Source organism: Ictalurus punctatus, chromosome 22, assembly GCF_001660625.3.
Source record: "Ictalurus punctatus breed USDA103 chromosome 22, Coco_2.0, whole genome shotgun sequence".
In the NCBI taxonomy this organism is placed as follows: domain Eukaryota; kingdom Metazoa; phylum Chordata; class Actinopteri; order Siluriformes; family Ictaluridae; genus Ictalurus; species Ictalurus punctatus.
Window position 1 is genome coordinate 16,368,797 of NC_030437.2, and position 16,941 is coordinate 16,385,737.

A 16,941-nucleotide genomic window follows, 5' to 3' on the forward strand; every position below is an offset into this window, starting at 1 on the left:
ATCGAAACGTGATTTGAAGAAAGAAAAAAAAAACAAACGTGTCAACAATCGGAATGCATTCATGCTGGAGAGAAGTGTGCACGTGGTGGACGTACCTCAGAGAGTGGATCTGCTCATCCCAGCCGGACAGGCGGAAACACGAGGACGGGAGCACGAGCATGGGAGTAGATCCACATCTCCCTCCAACCCTCCTGTCCTGCCCCTTAACTGTCGTCGCTTTCAACCTCCTAACACCGAGCGCTCATGCTCTCTGCTTTCCTGTTGTGTGGGATCCTTTCACTCCCAAACCTCTCTCTCACAGCACCTGACGTGTTCTTAAACCACACCTCCTCACTCTCACTATCACTCTCAAACAATCTGTCTGTCCCGCTCTCTTCCAGTTTCACCTCCACTTCCTGTGAACTCCAAAAAAAAAAAAAACCTCAACTATTCCCTGTAGCGTCAGATCTGCTGCACCGCTGTGAACTGCTCTTGTCACTCTGTGTGTGTGTGTGTGTGTAAAGGTGGGGGGTGTGGTAAAAAGGCAAACAGAGCACAAGAGCAAGTGAGACAGACAACAAGAGCGAGAGTGAGAAGGGAAGAAAAGAAAAGAGGGAGGAGGGCCTGGTGTCTATTCGGTAAACACACAGAGCACCATTGAGAGCAGAGCGTGGAGTCCAAGTCTGCGCTGAAAACTGATAGATAGGCTTGTAAGCCACCTTGAATCCACTGAGATTTACAGAAAGCCTAAGCGCAACCACGAACAAAGCCGTTCATTGTACCAATTGCATTACATTTGAAAAACTCTTCTCTTTTATTTTCTTTTTTAAATATGAAGCAACTTACAAGCCACAAGCAGAACACACACTCCAGACCACAAGCAAGTGCCTTACAATTGTAGGAAGCATAAGGAGCTACAAATGATATATTCAGGATACAATAATAAGGTAACATGAGTAACTGCAAGAAAATGGGTTTGTGGTAAATGGTGGTCACACTGGATGAGATGATACAAAGCGGGATATAAAGACAGATCAAGATACACGCTCTTGGGAAAATGGTGCTTTTAACACTAATGTGTCTTGAGGTTTTTCTTAAGTAAGGAAGGGAACACTTGAGGGGACATAATCAAGGACAGGATGGTGTCACGCCACATCATTGATCATTTCTCTAGTAACACCAAGGTCCAGAGGATTGTAAAAAGGTTACGTTATATTACCAATTTATGCTCGCGTTATTGATGTTATGGAACATCAGCCATATCAGTTCCTGATATAAAGTTGTTTCCTCACCAACCTGTTATTTATTTTCTTCTTATCTCTTGACAAAGATTAAAACAACAATGCAGCTATTCATGTTACAGTAAGACACCCCATCGTGAAGTCTTTCCTGTGGTGGAGAACTTAAAGTTACAGCTTTATGTCTGACTGTTACAAAGCACCGACACTGGAGACTCCTTCCAAAAAATGCCTCCTCGCACATCGACTATTGGTAAATGGTCTGAACTTTACACTGGTTCTCATTCACCCATTCACACACACACTCACAGTAGCAGAGCTGCCATGCAAGGCGCTAACTTGTCATCGGGAGCAATTCGGGGTTCAGCGTCTTCAACAAGGACACTTCGGTACGTGGAGTCACGTGGGCGGGGAACCGAACCGCCAACCCTACGATTAGTGGACAACCCGCTCTACCACCCGAGCCACGGCCGCACATATTACACCGCTTTTAGAAATCTGTTTTTGCATAGTCTGAAAAAAGAGCGTTAGTGAGATCGGGTACTGAGGTCAGGTGAGGAGGTCTGGGGTGCAATCGGCGTTCCAGTTGATCCCAGAGGAGTTCAGTGGGGTTGAGGTCAGGGCTCTGTGCAGGACACTCAAAATCTTCCAGTCGAAAGTTCATGGAGCTCACTTTGTGTACAGGAGCACCGTCATGCTGGAACAGGTTTGGGCCTCTTCGTTCCGGTGAACGGAAATTGTAAATCTCCAGCATATAAAAGCCATTCTGTACAATTGTGCGCGTCCAACTTTGCGGCAACGGATTGTGGAAGGAGCGTGTATGTGATGTGATGGTCAGGTGTCCACATACCTCTAGAAGTCTTTCCTTCTTCCAGGCTGAGGTGTCTATAAGGAAATTTAACAAGCATGCTCATGCGCAGAGGTCTTTCGGAGCAAAGGTAACCCTGAAGAATGGACAAGGGAATGCTAGGAGACTGGACAACTGCTTCCTACATGGTGGTGCGCTGAGATAAAACAGGATGGAGAAGCACAGGTCTGTTAGGGACACCGGTCATCACCTGATGTGGCAACCTACAGGAATTAATATCCTTCTCAGTTCACGGTTTCTACATGATCTTAATGGTAGCAGCACTGATAATCCAAGCTTGATGAGGATGCTTTGAGGGACAGGCCACAATGAGAAAGGTTAACTTAGAGGTGATCCTAAATCTGACCAAGATGTCCTCAGGTGAGAAAGACAGGGAGAGCGGAGTATCAGCGTATTCTTTAAGCGCTTAAAGGATACGTGAGATTGGATGACTGTTCCCAGTGCAGTGGTGCGCAATGGGTAGGCGGCCAAGCACTGACCCTTGAGGCACACCAGATGTGAATTATCTCCTTGGAAGATAATTCCTTGTTTTTTTTAAACAAACAAACAAACTCTATGCAGGCAAAACTCCTCATACTCATCTTAAACTGTAGCTTTTTGAGAAGTTTTGAAAACAGAAGGTCATACCAAAGCAACTTGTTGAAGTCAGCTATAGTCGACATGACAGAAGAACATCTGTTTGTCAGTGTAGGAGTCCCACTGACCCGTTTCTGACCACTGTCCTGCAGAAATGTTAGAAGGCTGGCATTTTCTCTTTTTTTGGTACAGTACTAAGATCGGTATCGTGCTCTATTGTTATTCTAAAGGTCAGACGGCAGCTTTGTCATACTCACTAGTTACCTCTCTGATACAAAAACACAAGCAAAATGATTCCTGTTGAGGAATTACTTCAGTGTTTTCCCCCCATTTCCGATTATAACAGATTCTCTCTCTCTCTATAACATGGAGATAGGCAGAGGTTATGCTGAGCACTATGTCCATTTGGTGGACTGAAACACTAAGCTCATTGTTGGAGCAAGCCCCTACACACACACAAAGTTCACAGTGCCAGGCAGGGCAAGAGCGAGCTTCTGGAATGCAGAAGGGGCATACATCTGTATTTCAAGAGAGACAGGCAAAAAGAGATAGAATGATACTATACATTAGGAAAGACATGACTTTAATACTGTGGGCCGAGAAGGGAACGACGACGTCATAACAGCCCACTACGGACGCGATACGAACGCTACCACTCACACAGCTCGGACTAAGATTTTTTTAACTTCATTATAGCCATCTAGAAGATACTGAACAGTGCAAGCTTTGGGAACTTGGCAATGTATACTAAGCTGTTCCTGTGGTGGTCTTTCTCCATCGATACACCGGGTACGGGGGGGGGGGGGGGGGTTAAAGGATTTGGAGCAGCAGATAGGAAGTAACCGTATACCTTTAAAGTGCAGCTATATGGCAGGTGAACCTGATAAACTGGCAACCAATAATGAATCTCCTTATTTATTAAGGCCTGAAATAGACACTGGGCAGCTCTACAGATTAATAATTTAATGAAACCGGCTCATTTGGACTCGGGATCCATGACTAATGAGGCAATGGGGAGTTTATTACAAACTTGAAACCGAGGCAGAATGACCAAAGTATCTTTGTGCCTAATGCTAATGAAGAGCGAAACTTAACGAGTCGAAAACCTGCTTCTCAACGAAGCATGTTCTCGTCTGCAGGACCTGAACCAAGAATATTGGAGGGGAAATAATGTGGCCAGGCTGTGTCGTCATGGAAACCATGACAATGAATGCTTTCCCAGTGAGGTCGTAAACAAGGGGGCCAAGCACTGATTCATTTTTTTTTTCCTCAAATTTTTCTCCCTAACTTGGTCACCAGTTCCCACCTATAAGAAGCCAACAACTGGGAAATGTCAAGCCAGCCAACCACATCTTCTCGAATTGCTGCTACAACTTGATCACAAGGCCGAGTGAGACACTCGGACGAACGCACAATCTTACCGGCTCCCGCATACGAGTGCACAGACGCCCACGATCGATCGATTTTAGAGAGACGGTACGCAAGCGCTCCTTCTCAGAAAGCATGGGCGGTTTTGCCAGCCGGATGGACTGATCATCGGATTTGAACCCCCTGATCATCAGACGACAGGGCGAGTGCTTTTCAGATCGCCCTCTAAGCACCGACCTTCGAGGCCTACCAGACGTCACATCTAATGACGATAGCCCTTTAATTATTCCCAATTTCAGACTTGAGAATTAAACCAATACTGGCTTGCTATTGGATCTGATTTGGTGGGGTTTTTTTTTTTTTTTTAAATCAAATTCGGTGGTATGTTCCTATGACGAGAATATCTAAAATTCAGAGATCTGTCTATCTGAGATATTATGGTATTGAACATAAAAAAAAGAGTTCATTGCATTTTGATGAAAATAAAAAAAAAAAAAAGGAACGTGTTTTTACACTGCGGACTAAAATGGATTATTTTAATACAATGGGACGATTAGGTGAAGCATTTAAAATACATGAATAAAATGGATTGATTTAATACAACGTCATCATGAAGCCTAAATAACATTGAAAAGACATTCTGTTATTTGGGTTGATTTTTTTTTGTTTTTGTTTTTTTGCATTCAACAGGCCACGACACGGTTTCCAATAAACGTATAGAATTATTTTTAATAATAAAAATAAGGTCCATTCTCGTTTCTCCTCTACTGTTTCTTCGCCTTCTTCTTTCTGTCCGATTTGCTGGACTCCTCGAACGCTTTTCTCTTGGCTGCCATTTTGTTAGCCTGAAGGAGAGGGAGAATCAAGGTTAATGAATAGCGGTGCATCATGGAACCTCAATCATGAGTTAAGAGCGGACCACTTAATATTTCACATGCTTGAATTCTCCAACCATTAACTTCAAAGCGTTGAACCTTTTACAAATAGATAGACTGTGTAATGATTAGCGCCACCTCTAGCTCAGAGGTGGTCTCGAGCTGAATTCACTATGGCAGACGTAAACGCGGAGTAACGTCTTACCTCTCGGACCTTCCTCTTCTTCCCGAACATGATCTTATCGTAGAGATACTTGTCCTTCTTCTTCATCATCATGATGGCGAGCCTCTTCTCCTCAGCCTTCTCTTCCTCCTCCAGTCGCTGCCTGTTGTCTGTGGTCGCCTTTCCAGGGGTGACCTTCACCGATAAGGCCTGCGAAACAAATAGTCGCAATCAGAAACCACGCACAGCACGTCTGCCAGTTTCCTCGTTCTTCACGCTGTGCAAATACAAAAATCACACCACCCTCCGATTCCAACACGCCGAACGGTTATGGATTTGCCAAATGAAAAAACAACAAGGTTTTCAGACTGTCAAGTGCTCATCTATCCCTGTTGGATCATTTCAGAATTTCGGTCTGAACAAAGAAAGACCATTAAAACAGACCACGACCTGACAAACTTGGAGCTTCTGCACTTTCTGCAGCTGTGGACGGTCCCACGTGGACACCATTAATCTTAATCTTGCTTCGGTGGATAATCTCACCTGGATACTGTACACACTTGTGCAGGAGAACTGCTGCTGTAATCGTAAAGACTGTCCCGTGCTCATCCTAGGCCTCACGTTTTATATATAGCTACGGAACATCCTTTCAACAGAAATTAGTACCGCTCGACTTTAATACTACGCGTTATAACGGAGACTCATGCAAATAAAACTTTGTTTTTTTTCTTAAAGCATTTTAGCGTTTAAGTTCTTCCTTGCTGTATAATGAAGCACCTGCCATGAATCAGCCATGCTCGTTCACCCGGACCGTGAGCTAATGAACTCACTTTTACACCCAACACTCAGCAAAAGGGCTAATGGTTAACCTCAGAGGTTTAATATGTATACAGATCATTTGCACATTCACTGAGCTGTGGATGCACGAACCGGCCACCTGTGATGGATTAATGTCTCCGGAGTCACTCTGAGAGCAGGATTAAGAACAGGACAAACAGCAGCAAGCTGCAAATCCGCCTCGAGTCTTCACCTTCGGGCGTACAGCCGCGGCTCAAGTGACGCTCCTCAGAATCATTCCGGTGCTCAGTCAGGCTCGGTACGGAGCTTAAACGGCCGGTTCAGAAAAACTCCGCTCACGTATTACATGCTCCGTTCGATTAACACCGAGTAGGTTATTCGTTTCGTAATTTTTAATCAGTATTATCTGTCATTTTATCACGTATCTCGAACCGCCTGCCGCTGTAAAACACGTGACGCTAGTTTGCAAGTATTTTTATTACTCTGGCTCCTTAATAATTATAATAATCTGCCCCTCTGCCCCACGGATCAAACTACAAACTGATAAAACCAGAGAACGTTGGTACTCGAGATGACGCCCAGGATTACGCCTCCGTTTATAGTTTTTATTTGCCTGTAAACACTGACGGAGACTAGTGCAGGTGGATAAAGGCCGAGGCAAAGCTTTATTAGCCGGATAATCCTCACTCATAACTAGTCTATTAGACTGCTTACACACGTCACCTTTCTGCGCCAATATGACAAAGAGTGCAACAGGGGAATACTGGCAACGAAATATTTTCCCCCCAGAAATTTACAAATATCTGCTCACTAATGGGGCAAATTTTTCACCAGCACCTTGTCCTTCATGTTTGCCCTCTATTTCAACACAAGAATACGATTGGTGCGTCTATTTTATGACGTAATAACATCATCGAGTCGACGTCTCGCTCTTACCTTCCCCTGTGTTCTCTTCTGTTCCATATCTTTCAGTTTAGCCTCCTCTTCCTCCTCCTCCTCCTCCTCATCTTCCTCTTCGTCCTCCTCTTCTTCCTCCTCCTCTTCCTCCTCCTCTTCCTCCTCATCCTGCTCTGCGACTGGAGACAACAAGACGCCGCTCGGTCAGAGAATCCGAGAACAAACAAACAAACAAACAACGCTCGCACATACAAATCCACAAATATTCACGCGGGTGCTCACCAGGTTTCTCTCCTCTCTGGAGAGAAAGGAGTTTCTGCCTCTCTGGAGGAACGTAGTCGCCGTCCTTCTCCTCCACGAAGGGTGACAGGTGCGGAGGGAGTGTGACGCCCAGGAAGTAGTCCTCCACCGGAAGGAGCATCTTAGCGTTCACGCAGTCGTACACCCACTGAGGCTGAATGTAGTACCTGCAGAATCACGCCATCATGATGAGTAGAGAACAAATAAATGTCTTCCGGGTTTTAACAAGAAAACCTCTCGTTACAGTATAAATCTCAGACGCTCAGACTTCTGCTTGCTTTGTTTACACTCTCTCTCTCCCTCCTGATTGGCTGCTGGCTCCAGCCTGTCACCATGTCGTCAAGACTTCTTTTATTCTCCAAGTCGGGTTGTCGTGTTTAACGTATCTGACTCGTCGTATGACATATGCAGGCAAATTTTGGCTATTTGGATATTCAGATACATTTCAATTGAAATTTCCCAAACAGCTAATAAACTCAGACTTGATGGTAAACTCAGACTTTTAGATCGGACTTTATGCACATACAGTATATACATACAAAATTACATACAGCCTAAACTTATACTGAACAGGAAGTAACAAAGAGATTGTACAGAATGTTCTGTATGCGAGTGTGTGTGTGTTGTGCAAAATCATGAATAAGCGTAGGAAGGTCATATATGTACCATGACCATCTGGCAGATCATGTGAAAGGAATTCAAAAATAGATCGTCAGCCCAAAGCTCGAGACTCACAAGACTGCTTCTCTCGTACACAACCAGACACACGCAGGAAGTGGATTAAAGAGGGCCATTGAAGGGCGAGTAAAACAGCCGAGGCTGAAAGAACTGCATTGTGGGTCAGCACCCATCTTCAAACCGCACACGCTGGAAAGGAAACGTGGATGAAATGTCACCGGTCACAAAAATGCTGCACTTTTGAGATAAGAATCGAGCTCGTACCCGGTGCTCGAGGTGCAGTTTGTTCGGCGCGTCCGTTTGGCGATTCACACGGAAGGATCTGTCCGTCTTCTGTTCTAAATAAACCGAACTGTTCAGTAGCAGAAGTCAGTGCTGCTCGCCAAAACGTACAGCCTACAGCTAAATACAGGATTTATCCACACGGCTTGTTTACAATCTCTCTAACGTTGATTTACACGCAACCTGCTTGACTTCATACTACACCCGCAGATTAGCAAAGCAAGCTAACTGCACTAGCCATGTACACACTAGCCATGTACACCGATCTCTGCTACTTCCTTCTGAGCTCCATCCTTCTTCCTCACGACTCAATACATTTTTAACGAGAGCTCGTATACGGGAGGATAAGAAGATTATCCTTATAAAGATTCTCTTCGATATTCGCGCATCGAACACACACACTACATAAGTTTACGTACGCCTTGCAGAATCTGCAGAAGTGTTAATAATTGGTAAATAAGAGGGCTCATTAAAATGACATTGTGTTGTTTATTTAGTCCTGCTCTGAATAAACTATTCCACATGACCGATGTTTACATGTAGCACACAAGACTAACTGAATTTACACACATGAACCGGTGCAAAAGTTTCCACACGCTCGATTCTTAACCCCGTGTGTCGTCACCTGGATGATCCACGACTGTGTTTATGTTCTGTGAGAGTTCTTCACGACTCCCTCGTCTGTCCTGAGAAGTTAAACTGCCCACTGTTCTTCGGGAAAAATCCTCCAGGTCCTACATGTTATTTACTTTTCTAGCGTCTTCTGCATATTTTCCCCTTACCAACAGCGACTATATGATGCTGAGATCCATCTTTTCACACTGAGGACAGCTGAGGGACTACATTAAGAGCGGGAAAGGGGGGCGGGGCGTACGGTCGGGGGACCTACATTTGCGTGAAATGTCACTTTCACGAGGAGCAGTGGTAGCTCGGTGGCGAATACATAAATGGCGATGCATGTAAACGTATGCAAACTGACGCCTGAGCGGTCCGTGCTGCGTCGCCGACCTACACGCAGCTCGGTGTGTATCTGACCTGTTGATGTGCTGTTTGTCCAGGCTGGGTCTGTCCACCACATGGTGCGTGATTGTCTCGTCGGTGATGTCATACGTGCTGCCGATACACAGAGATTTGTCCCAGGAGACCTGTGCACCGAAACACCTATAGACCCAGACCGAGAGAGAGAGGAAATGAGAGAGTGAGAAATTTACATACTTGCATGAATTTGCATTAAAGCCATCTCTCCCCTCCCTCCCTCCCTCCCTAGTAGTAATATTTACCACTACTGTTCGAAATATCTACACATTCATGTTAAATCCCGTATTCCCGATCACCTTAGCATGAAAGCCAGAGATTCTCTCGGCACTTCTCTGTTCAGGAAGAACTTGAGGCCCTCGAAGAGCTTCTTGTGCTTGTCCTCTTCATGCTGCGCCTTTTCCCTCACCTCCATCTTCTCCATGTCCTCCTGAGGACGCCGACAAGCACAGACTAGTGAACTTCTTAGCCACATCTCTGACAACAAAGCATACTCGCGGTTGTTGTTGCACAAGACACACCCCTTGGGGCGGGTCATGTACGGTGGAAACGCGAGATTATATCTATATCAGATCTATTTTCTAGAAATCCGACAGTATTGGTGTTTATAACGTTAAGCAACTGGTACAAAAATGTTGATTTCAGAGGCAGCTTTCATAGAGCGGACTATATTGTTTAAAACGCCTCGATGTTAAGGCTATGAATGTTCTCAGAGCTGCTTTCTCACACACTTTAAACGCGTTTGTTAATAACAGAGCTGTGCAAGCAGAGTGACCAGCTCCCCGGTGCAACACCTGCAGGTAAAGGTGCGAAATCTGTAATTGCTCCGTCGAGGCCAGCAGCTTTAAACACAAATCCCTACCACGGTCACATTCGCACAACCCTGAACAGACCCAGCTTTAACTGTAGAGGAATCGTCTCTCACCCCTTCAGCGGGGAAATGGTCCATCTCCGCTTCCTCCTCTTCAACCGTGGAGACGACACGAGCCAGACTGGCGCTCAGCGCTGACAGTTTCTGCACCACACACACACACATACACACACACACACGTGGGTTTTAGTTAAATCAGGGTGAGGAGGATGGAATGAGAGGTGGAGATCATCATGATAAACAAAAAGATTTCAAAACCTCCAGGTAGCTCTCCGAATCCATGGCGTAGTCCTCCTCAAATTCAGGCTTGAGCTCCGCCTCTCCTTTTCCATCAAGCTAAAACAGAGGGGGAAATAATACATTAGAGACGCAGACACACAGAATGTACTATTCAAAAGTAAATGCCCCCCCCCATCCCATTTTAAAGATTAACCACAATCTTTGTTTAGAACCTCATCGCACCGTCCGAGTTCTTATACACATGAAACATCTTATCATGACACTTATATTAGAATGGCGGTGTTCTTTTTTTTAAGGACAAGTACTTCGTACTGCCCCCTTATATAATGACATCAGTTATATAAGTCTCTAATATGTAGAGACGAGTGACAAATGAAAAGAAAACCCAAAATAAAGTGTCTCATTAAGGTGTCGGGCCACAAGAACTGGACAATCGAATCCTCGACACATTTTTTCTCTCCGTTGGTGTTGGAGAGCGCTATCCAACACATCGGTTGTAAATCTCCTATAAAACGTCCAATTATGCGAGTGTGAAGGTCAGAGCATATGATTTAAATCATTTTCATCCTCAGCAAGCCATTCGGTGAGCCCTCGGGCCCTGTGGATGTGGGCGGAGACATTCTGGAAGAGACCACACCCATCTAGGTTGAAAGGTTTCAGCGCAGGATAAAGGTGATTAAGGAGTCATGAAGAACTTTTGATTGAACTGCAATGCAGTTGGAGTCAAACCAGGGTGGTGGAATAAATAAACACCCCCCACGGCGGGAGAGAGACAGCAAACCCGCTCACTGTGAGAGTCGAGCATTCAGACTTGTACCACTGTCTTGCTGGACGTCACACAGGTACAATGGCGCCATGTCAACGGCTTAACTGTCATTCGGTACACCGTTCTGGAAGAGTGTTTCCTTTCATTCGTCACTCATCTGAATAACTATAGAGCAATGCACGAGATTATTTTGTACAACTGTAAGAAGTGTGTGTTTACACAAGTGTATACTGTCTGCATGTGCGTGCGTGCGTGCGTGCGCATGCGTGTGTTACCTTGGGTGGGTAAACGAGGTTGAGGGTTTGGTAGAGTCGGAAGTTCACGAAACCAAGCAGTGTGGTGTAGAACTCTGTGAAAGTGGACATGACTCTGTAATCCACATCCGTAGGATGCTAAACGTGAACACACACACACACACACACACACACATTCAATTACACATATCCACAACATGGATGCACGGATTCAAAACAGTGTGCGTTGGGTTAGACTGCAGCAAGGCATGGCCTAGTAGAGGAAGCGTAGCCTCTGTGCACATTAGGCCCTGTAAAGAAGGCATGGCCTATGAACAGGTAAGTCCCAGAGAAAGGGGGCGTGGCCTTTGTGAATGTCAATCCCAAGAGTCCTATGCACAGGTCAGACCGAATGAAAGGAGGCGTGGCCTCAGTGCTGGTCAACCCTAGTAAAGGAGGTCGTGGCCTGTCAGTAGTCCCAGTAAAAGAGGCGTGGCCTCCACACAGTAAAGGAGGCATTGCCTTAAGCAGTACCAGTATAAGAGGCTTGGCCTCCACACACAACAGTCCTAGTGAAAGAGGTGTGGCCTGTCAGCTGTCCCAGTAAAAGAGGCGTGGAGTCCACACATCAGTCCAAGTAAAGGAGGTGTGGCCTGTCAGCTGTCCCAGTAAAAGAGGCGTGGAGTCCACACATCAGTCCAAGTAAAGGAGGCGTGGACTATGCATGTCAGTCACGGTAAACAAGGTGTGGCCAACTTACCTCAGTGAAGCAGGTTAACCAGACACGGTTAAAAACAAAGTATTTATCCAACATATTATACATTTATTAAAAAAAGATCAAATTTATATTTGTGTCATGAAAATGAGTTATACTGTTATTTGATCCCTGTGCCTCAACAAATATGAACACAGATTAATTACAGAAAACAGACGGTCCGGGCACAAACTATACCAACAGAGTTATTCATAATGTAGCTCATGTTTGAGATTCAGAAGCAGCTTCACAACAATCCGACAGCAATAAACTCCTCCACCTGAAGCGACAGTGTGAGGAGGAGACCCACAGGCATTTACAGCTTTACTAGCAGTAATCTCTTCTATCTACCCTAAAAACATGGACGTCACTGTTTGCTTAACTGTAGTTGGTTTATAACTGGCCAGATTTCCATCACGCGGTCTCCAGAGAGCACGAGTCTCTCCGCTCCCTCTCGGTTTTACCCTCCCGTCACCTCTGGTCTCTCACGCTCAGCCTCGGGCTCATGTTGACTCAGCCGAGTTTAAACCATCGATTAAAAATGCATTTGATTTCCAGGCTGGGAGTGAGGACAGATGGACGTCGTGTCGACGTCTGATAAAGACGCGCGGTGTACCTTTTGCGCTGGCGCGAGTTTAAAGTTTTACCAAGAAACACGCTGACCACTTACCGCAATTTACACCGAAATACAGCGAGTTATAGATCAAGGCATAAGTTACAGTTTAAAGTTCTAGTATAATAAACTGCAGTTTAATGGCAATACACTGAACGACGTATACAGTCAGAACAACAAACGTACACAAATAATCTGTCGCCACATTTAAAGCATGTGACGAGAGGATCTTTGTTAAAGCAGGAGTCCACAAGTCTCCCCTGTACTTACGTCATGAGCAAACTGATAGGGTACAAGCCAGGTGATGGTCTGTCCCAGAACTTCTGCCTGGTAATAGATGCCCTTGATGGATAGAAACACCTGTCAAAAAAATAAATGAAAATGGAAGGACATTAGTGAAGCAGTTTTTAACAGTAGGCCATAATATCAGCTGGCAATATGCAACATATGAAGAGTTAATATGTAGAGCTGGGGCACTGGTAGCTCGGTGGTTGGACGACTGATCGGAAGCTAAGTAAGTAATGCAAGTCGCTCTGGAGAAATGCGTCTACCCAAAAAATACAAGTTCACTTCCTCTGTAAAGGGTACAGAGGCAGTGCAAAGAGCACAGGGATAACGAGTAAAGAGGTGGCACAAAGAAGACAGAGGCAGGGTAAAAGGTACAAGGATAAATGGTACAGAGGCAGCGTAAAGGGTACTGAGGCGGCGTGAAAAGAACAGAGGCGGCGGGAAGGGTACGGCAGCGTAAAGGCAAGAGAGGCGGCATGAAAGGGACATAATCAAGGTGAAGGGTATACGTATAAAGGGTTCAGAGGCGGGATAAAGGGTACAGGGGCGGGGTAAAGGGTACAGGGGCGGGGTAAACATAATATAAACTGATATAATGTATATAACGGTAATTGGTAATTCCATCCTCCTCCTCCTCTTAGCAACGAATGCGATCATCTACCTTTTTGAGCGAGCGCGAAGCGATGATGTAGTTCATCCACTCCACACTGAGTCTGCGGCACAGCTGGATCACCTGCACGTGGCACTTCCCGGTGCGCGCGAACGTAGAGAAGAGGAAACACATGGACAGAGCGTCGTCTACGTCCCGCAGAGCGTCGATGAACGTCGGATACCTGTCAGAATCATCACGGCGGTCATTTGTGGATCGTGTCGAAAATAAACGAACGCGAGCGGTCCGATGTGTGAATATCGCCCTCTGGTGTTGAGAAGCGGTACCGCGTCCTGCCTCACCTTTCCTTTACGATGTGGTCCACTTTGTAGGCGGGTTTGTTGTCTTTCAGCCTCTCGACGGAGCCCCACTCGGCCTTCCCGTACGCCTTCCGCAGTTTACGCACGAATATCTAAACGCGGGAGAAATTACATTCTCAGGAGGAGCACGATGAGAAACGTTTATCTGACGTTTATTCAAATAAACCTAGCGATTATTTTCTAATAGCAGCACGTCTTAAAAGTGTTTTACTCCTCTTATACCGCAGAACAAAACTGCAATCGTTGGTAAGTGGTTGTATTTGGATGTGTTTGGGAAATCGACAACAATAAAAGCACGTCTTGAGATGTTTAAATCCTTTCTTCTCGTGTCCTAACCCACAGTGGCTCGGGGTCGCAGCGGTCTCGCTCACCTTGTACTCTCTGAACTTGCGGACGATGGGCTCGTGCAAGAGGAAGCGGATGTCTTTGAGCAGGTAGAAGGTCCTCTGGGCCGTGGAGCCCTTGTTGACCTTCTTCTTGTGTTTGGGTTCATGTGGGTAAATTCCCTTCAAGATGCACAATCGTCTACACAGATAGAATGAGCACAGAATAAACAACACAGCACTAACTTCACTACACGACGCATTTGATCTCAACTTAAACAGGCATTATAAGAGCAAATATTTCCCAGCTTTCCATTAAGAAAGTAATCACACGCATCCCAACTCCGATATCGAGACACCAAGATACCGAAACACATCAGGATAAGTCACTTCAGGTAAAAAGCTTCAAGTCAGGAGAGAAAATCTTATCGAAAGGTCGAGTAATTGCTTTTTTTGTCCACCACTTATTTAGACGAATGTGATCTTCTCCGTGTCTGGTGCAGCACTGACCTGAAATCAGCCAGACTCAGGCTCAGCTTCTTGCGCGCTTTGTTCCTACTGATGTAGTTGGTGGCTGAGCCGCTCTCGTACTGAGGAGAAACGAGACACGTCATGACACATCATACCCCGAGAAAGAAACTACTTCTGAAAAGTGAAGGCAGCGTTCGAGAAAGAGGGACATCTCTCGGAGGCAAAGGCAGGCTCGTTAGTTAGGAAAGAATAACGCGTCGAACATGTCCGTTTTCATGGAACGGACACGTTAACACGTTGGAATTCAAACTACAACCTACTCGACGCTAGGTTTAACACTTAACAAGTACACGCTAACGTTCGCCAATATCTGGTTTACGCTAAACGCTGTAGAGGTTATAAAAAAATAAGCAATTAAACCAGGATATTCTGTATATAAGTGCTGTAATCCATGCAAACTATACGATCTGAAGCCGATCGAGTCGAGGTTTACGTTTCTCGGTCTTCTGATGCATAAATTTACACACCCTCAGGAGCACGAGGAGGATACAGACGCTTTTCCGAATTCACAGGATTCTCCCGAATCCCAGAACAGGTCTCGTAAAAACACTCGTGCAAACGATTCACACATAAATCCGTTAATATCCAGTTTGATAAATGAGGCCCAGGGCGGTTATACCGTCTCATGCGGAGTTATAGCGGACAAGTTCTTCCATGTTCAAATTGCCGAACGCTTGCCTGGAGCCGAGGCAAACGTGTTCAAGGATTTGGTGGAACGTTCACATAAAAAACATTTTTTTTAAAGCGTCGTCATAATTTAATCACAACACCCTTTCATTTGATTTGAATTCAACTACTTCTTTATTCTATTCATCTTTTCCCTTTGTTTTTATTCTTCTTCCTCTTATTATTATTATTCATGTTTTCCATGTATCATTATTTTATTCAATCAAATGTGCAATGTAAATAGCTATTATTATTATGGTTGTATGTGGCATAATAGTAGTAGTAATAATAATAATAATAATAATAATAATAATAAATAGTGTGGTTGTATGTGGCACCAGTAAAAAACAAATAAATAATGTTGCCTGTGGTTGTATGTAGCATAATAATAATGATAATAATGATAATAATAATTAGTGTGGTTGTATGTGGCATAATAGTAGTAGTAGTAGTAGTAGTAGTAGTAATAATAATAATAATAATAATAATAATAAATAGTGTGGTTGTATGTGGCATAATAGTAGTAGTAGTAATAATAATAATAATAATAATAATAAAATTAGTGTGGTTGTAAGTGGCACCAGTAAAAACAAATAAATAATGTTGCCTGTGGTTGTATGTAGCATAATAATAATAATAATAATAATAATAATAATAAGAGGAAGATTATTATTATTACTGGGACTCGTGTATTGTGACATTATGTTGCATAACTTGACAAAAGGGAATTAATTACAGGTAGTAAAAAAAATGTAAATAGATAAACATGAAAAAAATTTTAATCACATTTCTATAATAACATTCCACATAATAACCCACAAACTAAAAGATGCTTTTCTATGATTTGTTTTTTTTTTTTTCTTCTGCAAGTGATTTCTGCCTACATCTCCCCTCTAACGTGGTTTATTGTTTGAACTCTGGTATGGAAGAGGTGATCTTATGAACTCTAACTTTATCCCACACTCTGCACCACATGCAGGACAGGAGGAGCTCCTCATGGACACTGGAGTCAAGTGTAAATGAGCTCGTGACGTGCAGATCAGGAGAGCTTAATACGTTAAAAACTCATACAACTGCGAACATTACATTACATTACATTACATTATATTATATTATATTATATTATATTACTTAACATAACTTAACATCCAGCATGCAGGAAAGAGATTACGTATTCCACAATGATTAAAGCAACGTGTAGAAATCCTGTCCCAGTCCCACAGTGTGACGCTCACATCGGCCCAAAGCGACACGGACAACTCTTATCTCGCATTAAAGCGCGCGCTGTACTCACCTTCTTCTTCTGTAAACCCCCCATCGCGGAGAATTTTACACACACTAACTACACTGCACACAGAGAACTCACTGCTATATTTATAAACACAATAAACTACGACAAAGCTAAACACCGAAGCCCGCAGCCGACATCAGTGTAGAGTTCCGTCTACACGTGCGCTGAGTGACGTCAATAACCCGCGACAGAAGGACCGCTGTGTGTGTCAGAGAGCCCGCGAGATCGCCTGAATAAAAAACAAAACAAACTTAACGTTTTATTAAAATGCCCCCCTCTTCTGTCTGTATTTCTTTTATTTTATTTCTGTCTTTGTTTCTTTCTTTATTCCCAGTTATT

General features: G+C 44.3%; 2 protein-coding genes across 2 annotated transcripts in view; both read right to left on the reverse strand.

Annotated features, from left to right (window-relative positions):
- Window positions 1-530, reverse strand: part of gal3st1a (galactose-3-O-sulfotransferase 1a) — a 12,778-nt gene extending 12,248 nt beyond the window's left edge. Inside the window, exon 1 of the mRNA XM_017452124.3 lies at window positions 96-530. The gene's annotated coding sequence lies outside the window, so the exon portion shown is untranslated. The remainder of the gene's footprint in view (window positions 1-95) is intronic.
- Window positions 531-4,731: 4,201 nt separating this feature from the next.
- On the reverse strand, window positions 4,732-16,783 carry pes (pescadillo). Its single transcript, XM_017452495.3, has 15 exons — window positions 16,606-16,783; window positions 14,625-14,704; window positions 14,163-14,316; window positions 13,774-13,883; window positions 13,484-13,655; window positions 12,805-12,894; window positions 11,210-11,326; window positions 10,187-10,264; window positions 9,983-10,072; window positions 9,357-9,487; window positions 9,058-9,183; window positions 7,045-7,229; window positions 6,802-6,941; window positions 5,110-5,277; window positions 4,732-4,874 (listed from the first exon to the last, which is right to left on the reverse strand). Exons 1-15 carry the CDS (start codon window positions 16,627-16,629, stop codon window positions 4,794-4,796), a joined length of 1,746 nt encoding a protein of 581 aa, XP_017307984.1. The 5' UTR covers window positions 16,630-16,783; the 3' UTR covers window positions 4,732-4,793.
- Window positions 16,784-16,941: the final 158 nt, after the last annotated feature.

Bases quoted from the DNA above. Each gene is read 5' to 3' on its own strand.
- pes (XM_017452495.3), bottom strand. From the start codon at position 16,629: ATGGGGGGTTTACAGAAGAAGAAG. The intron at 14,705-16,605 runs GTGAGTACAGCG...GTTTCTCCTCAG, and splicing joins GGGGTTTACAGAAGAAGAAG to TACGAGAGCGGCTCAGCCAC. The intron at 13,656-13,773 runs GTGAGGCAGGAC...TGATTCTGACAG, and splicing joins GACCACATCGTAAAGGAAAG to GTATCCGACGTTCATCGACG.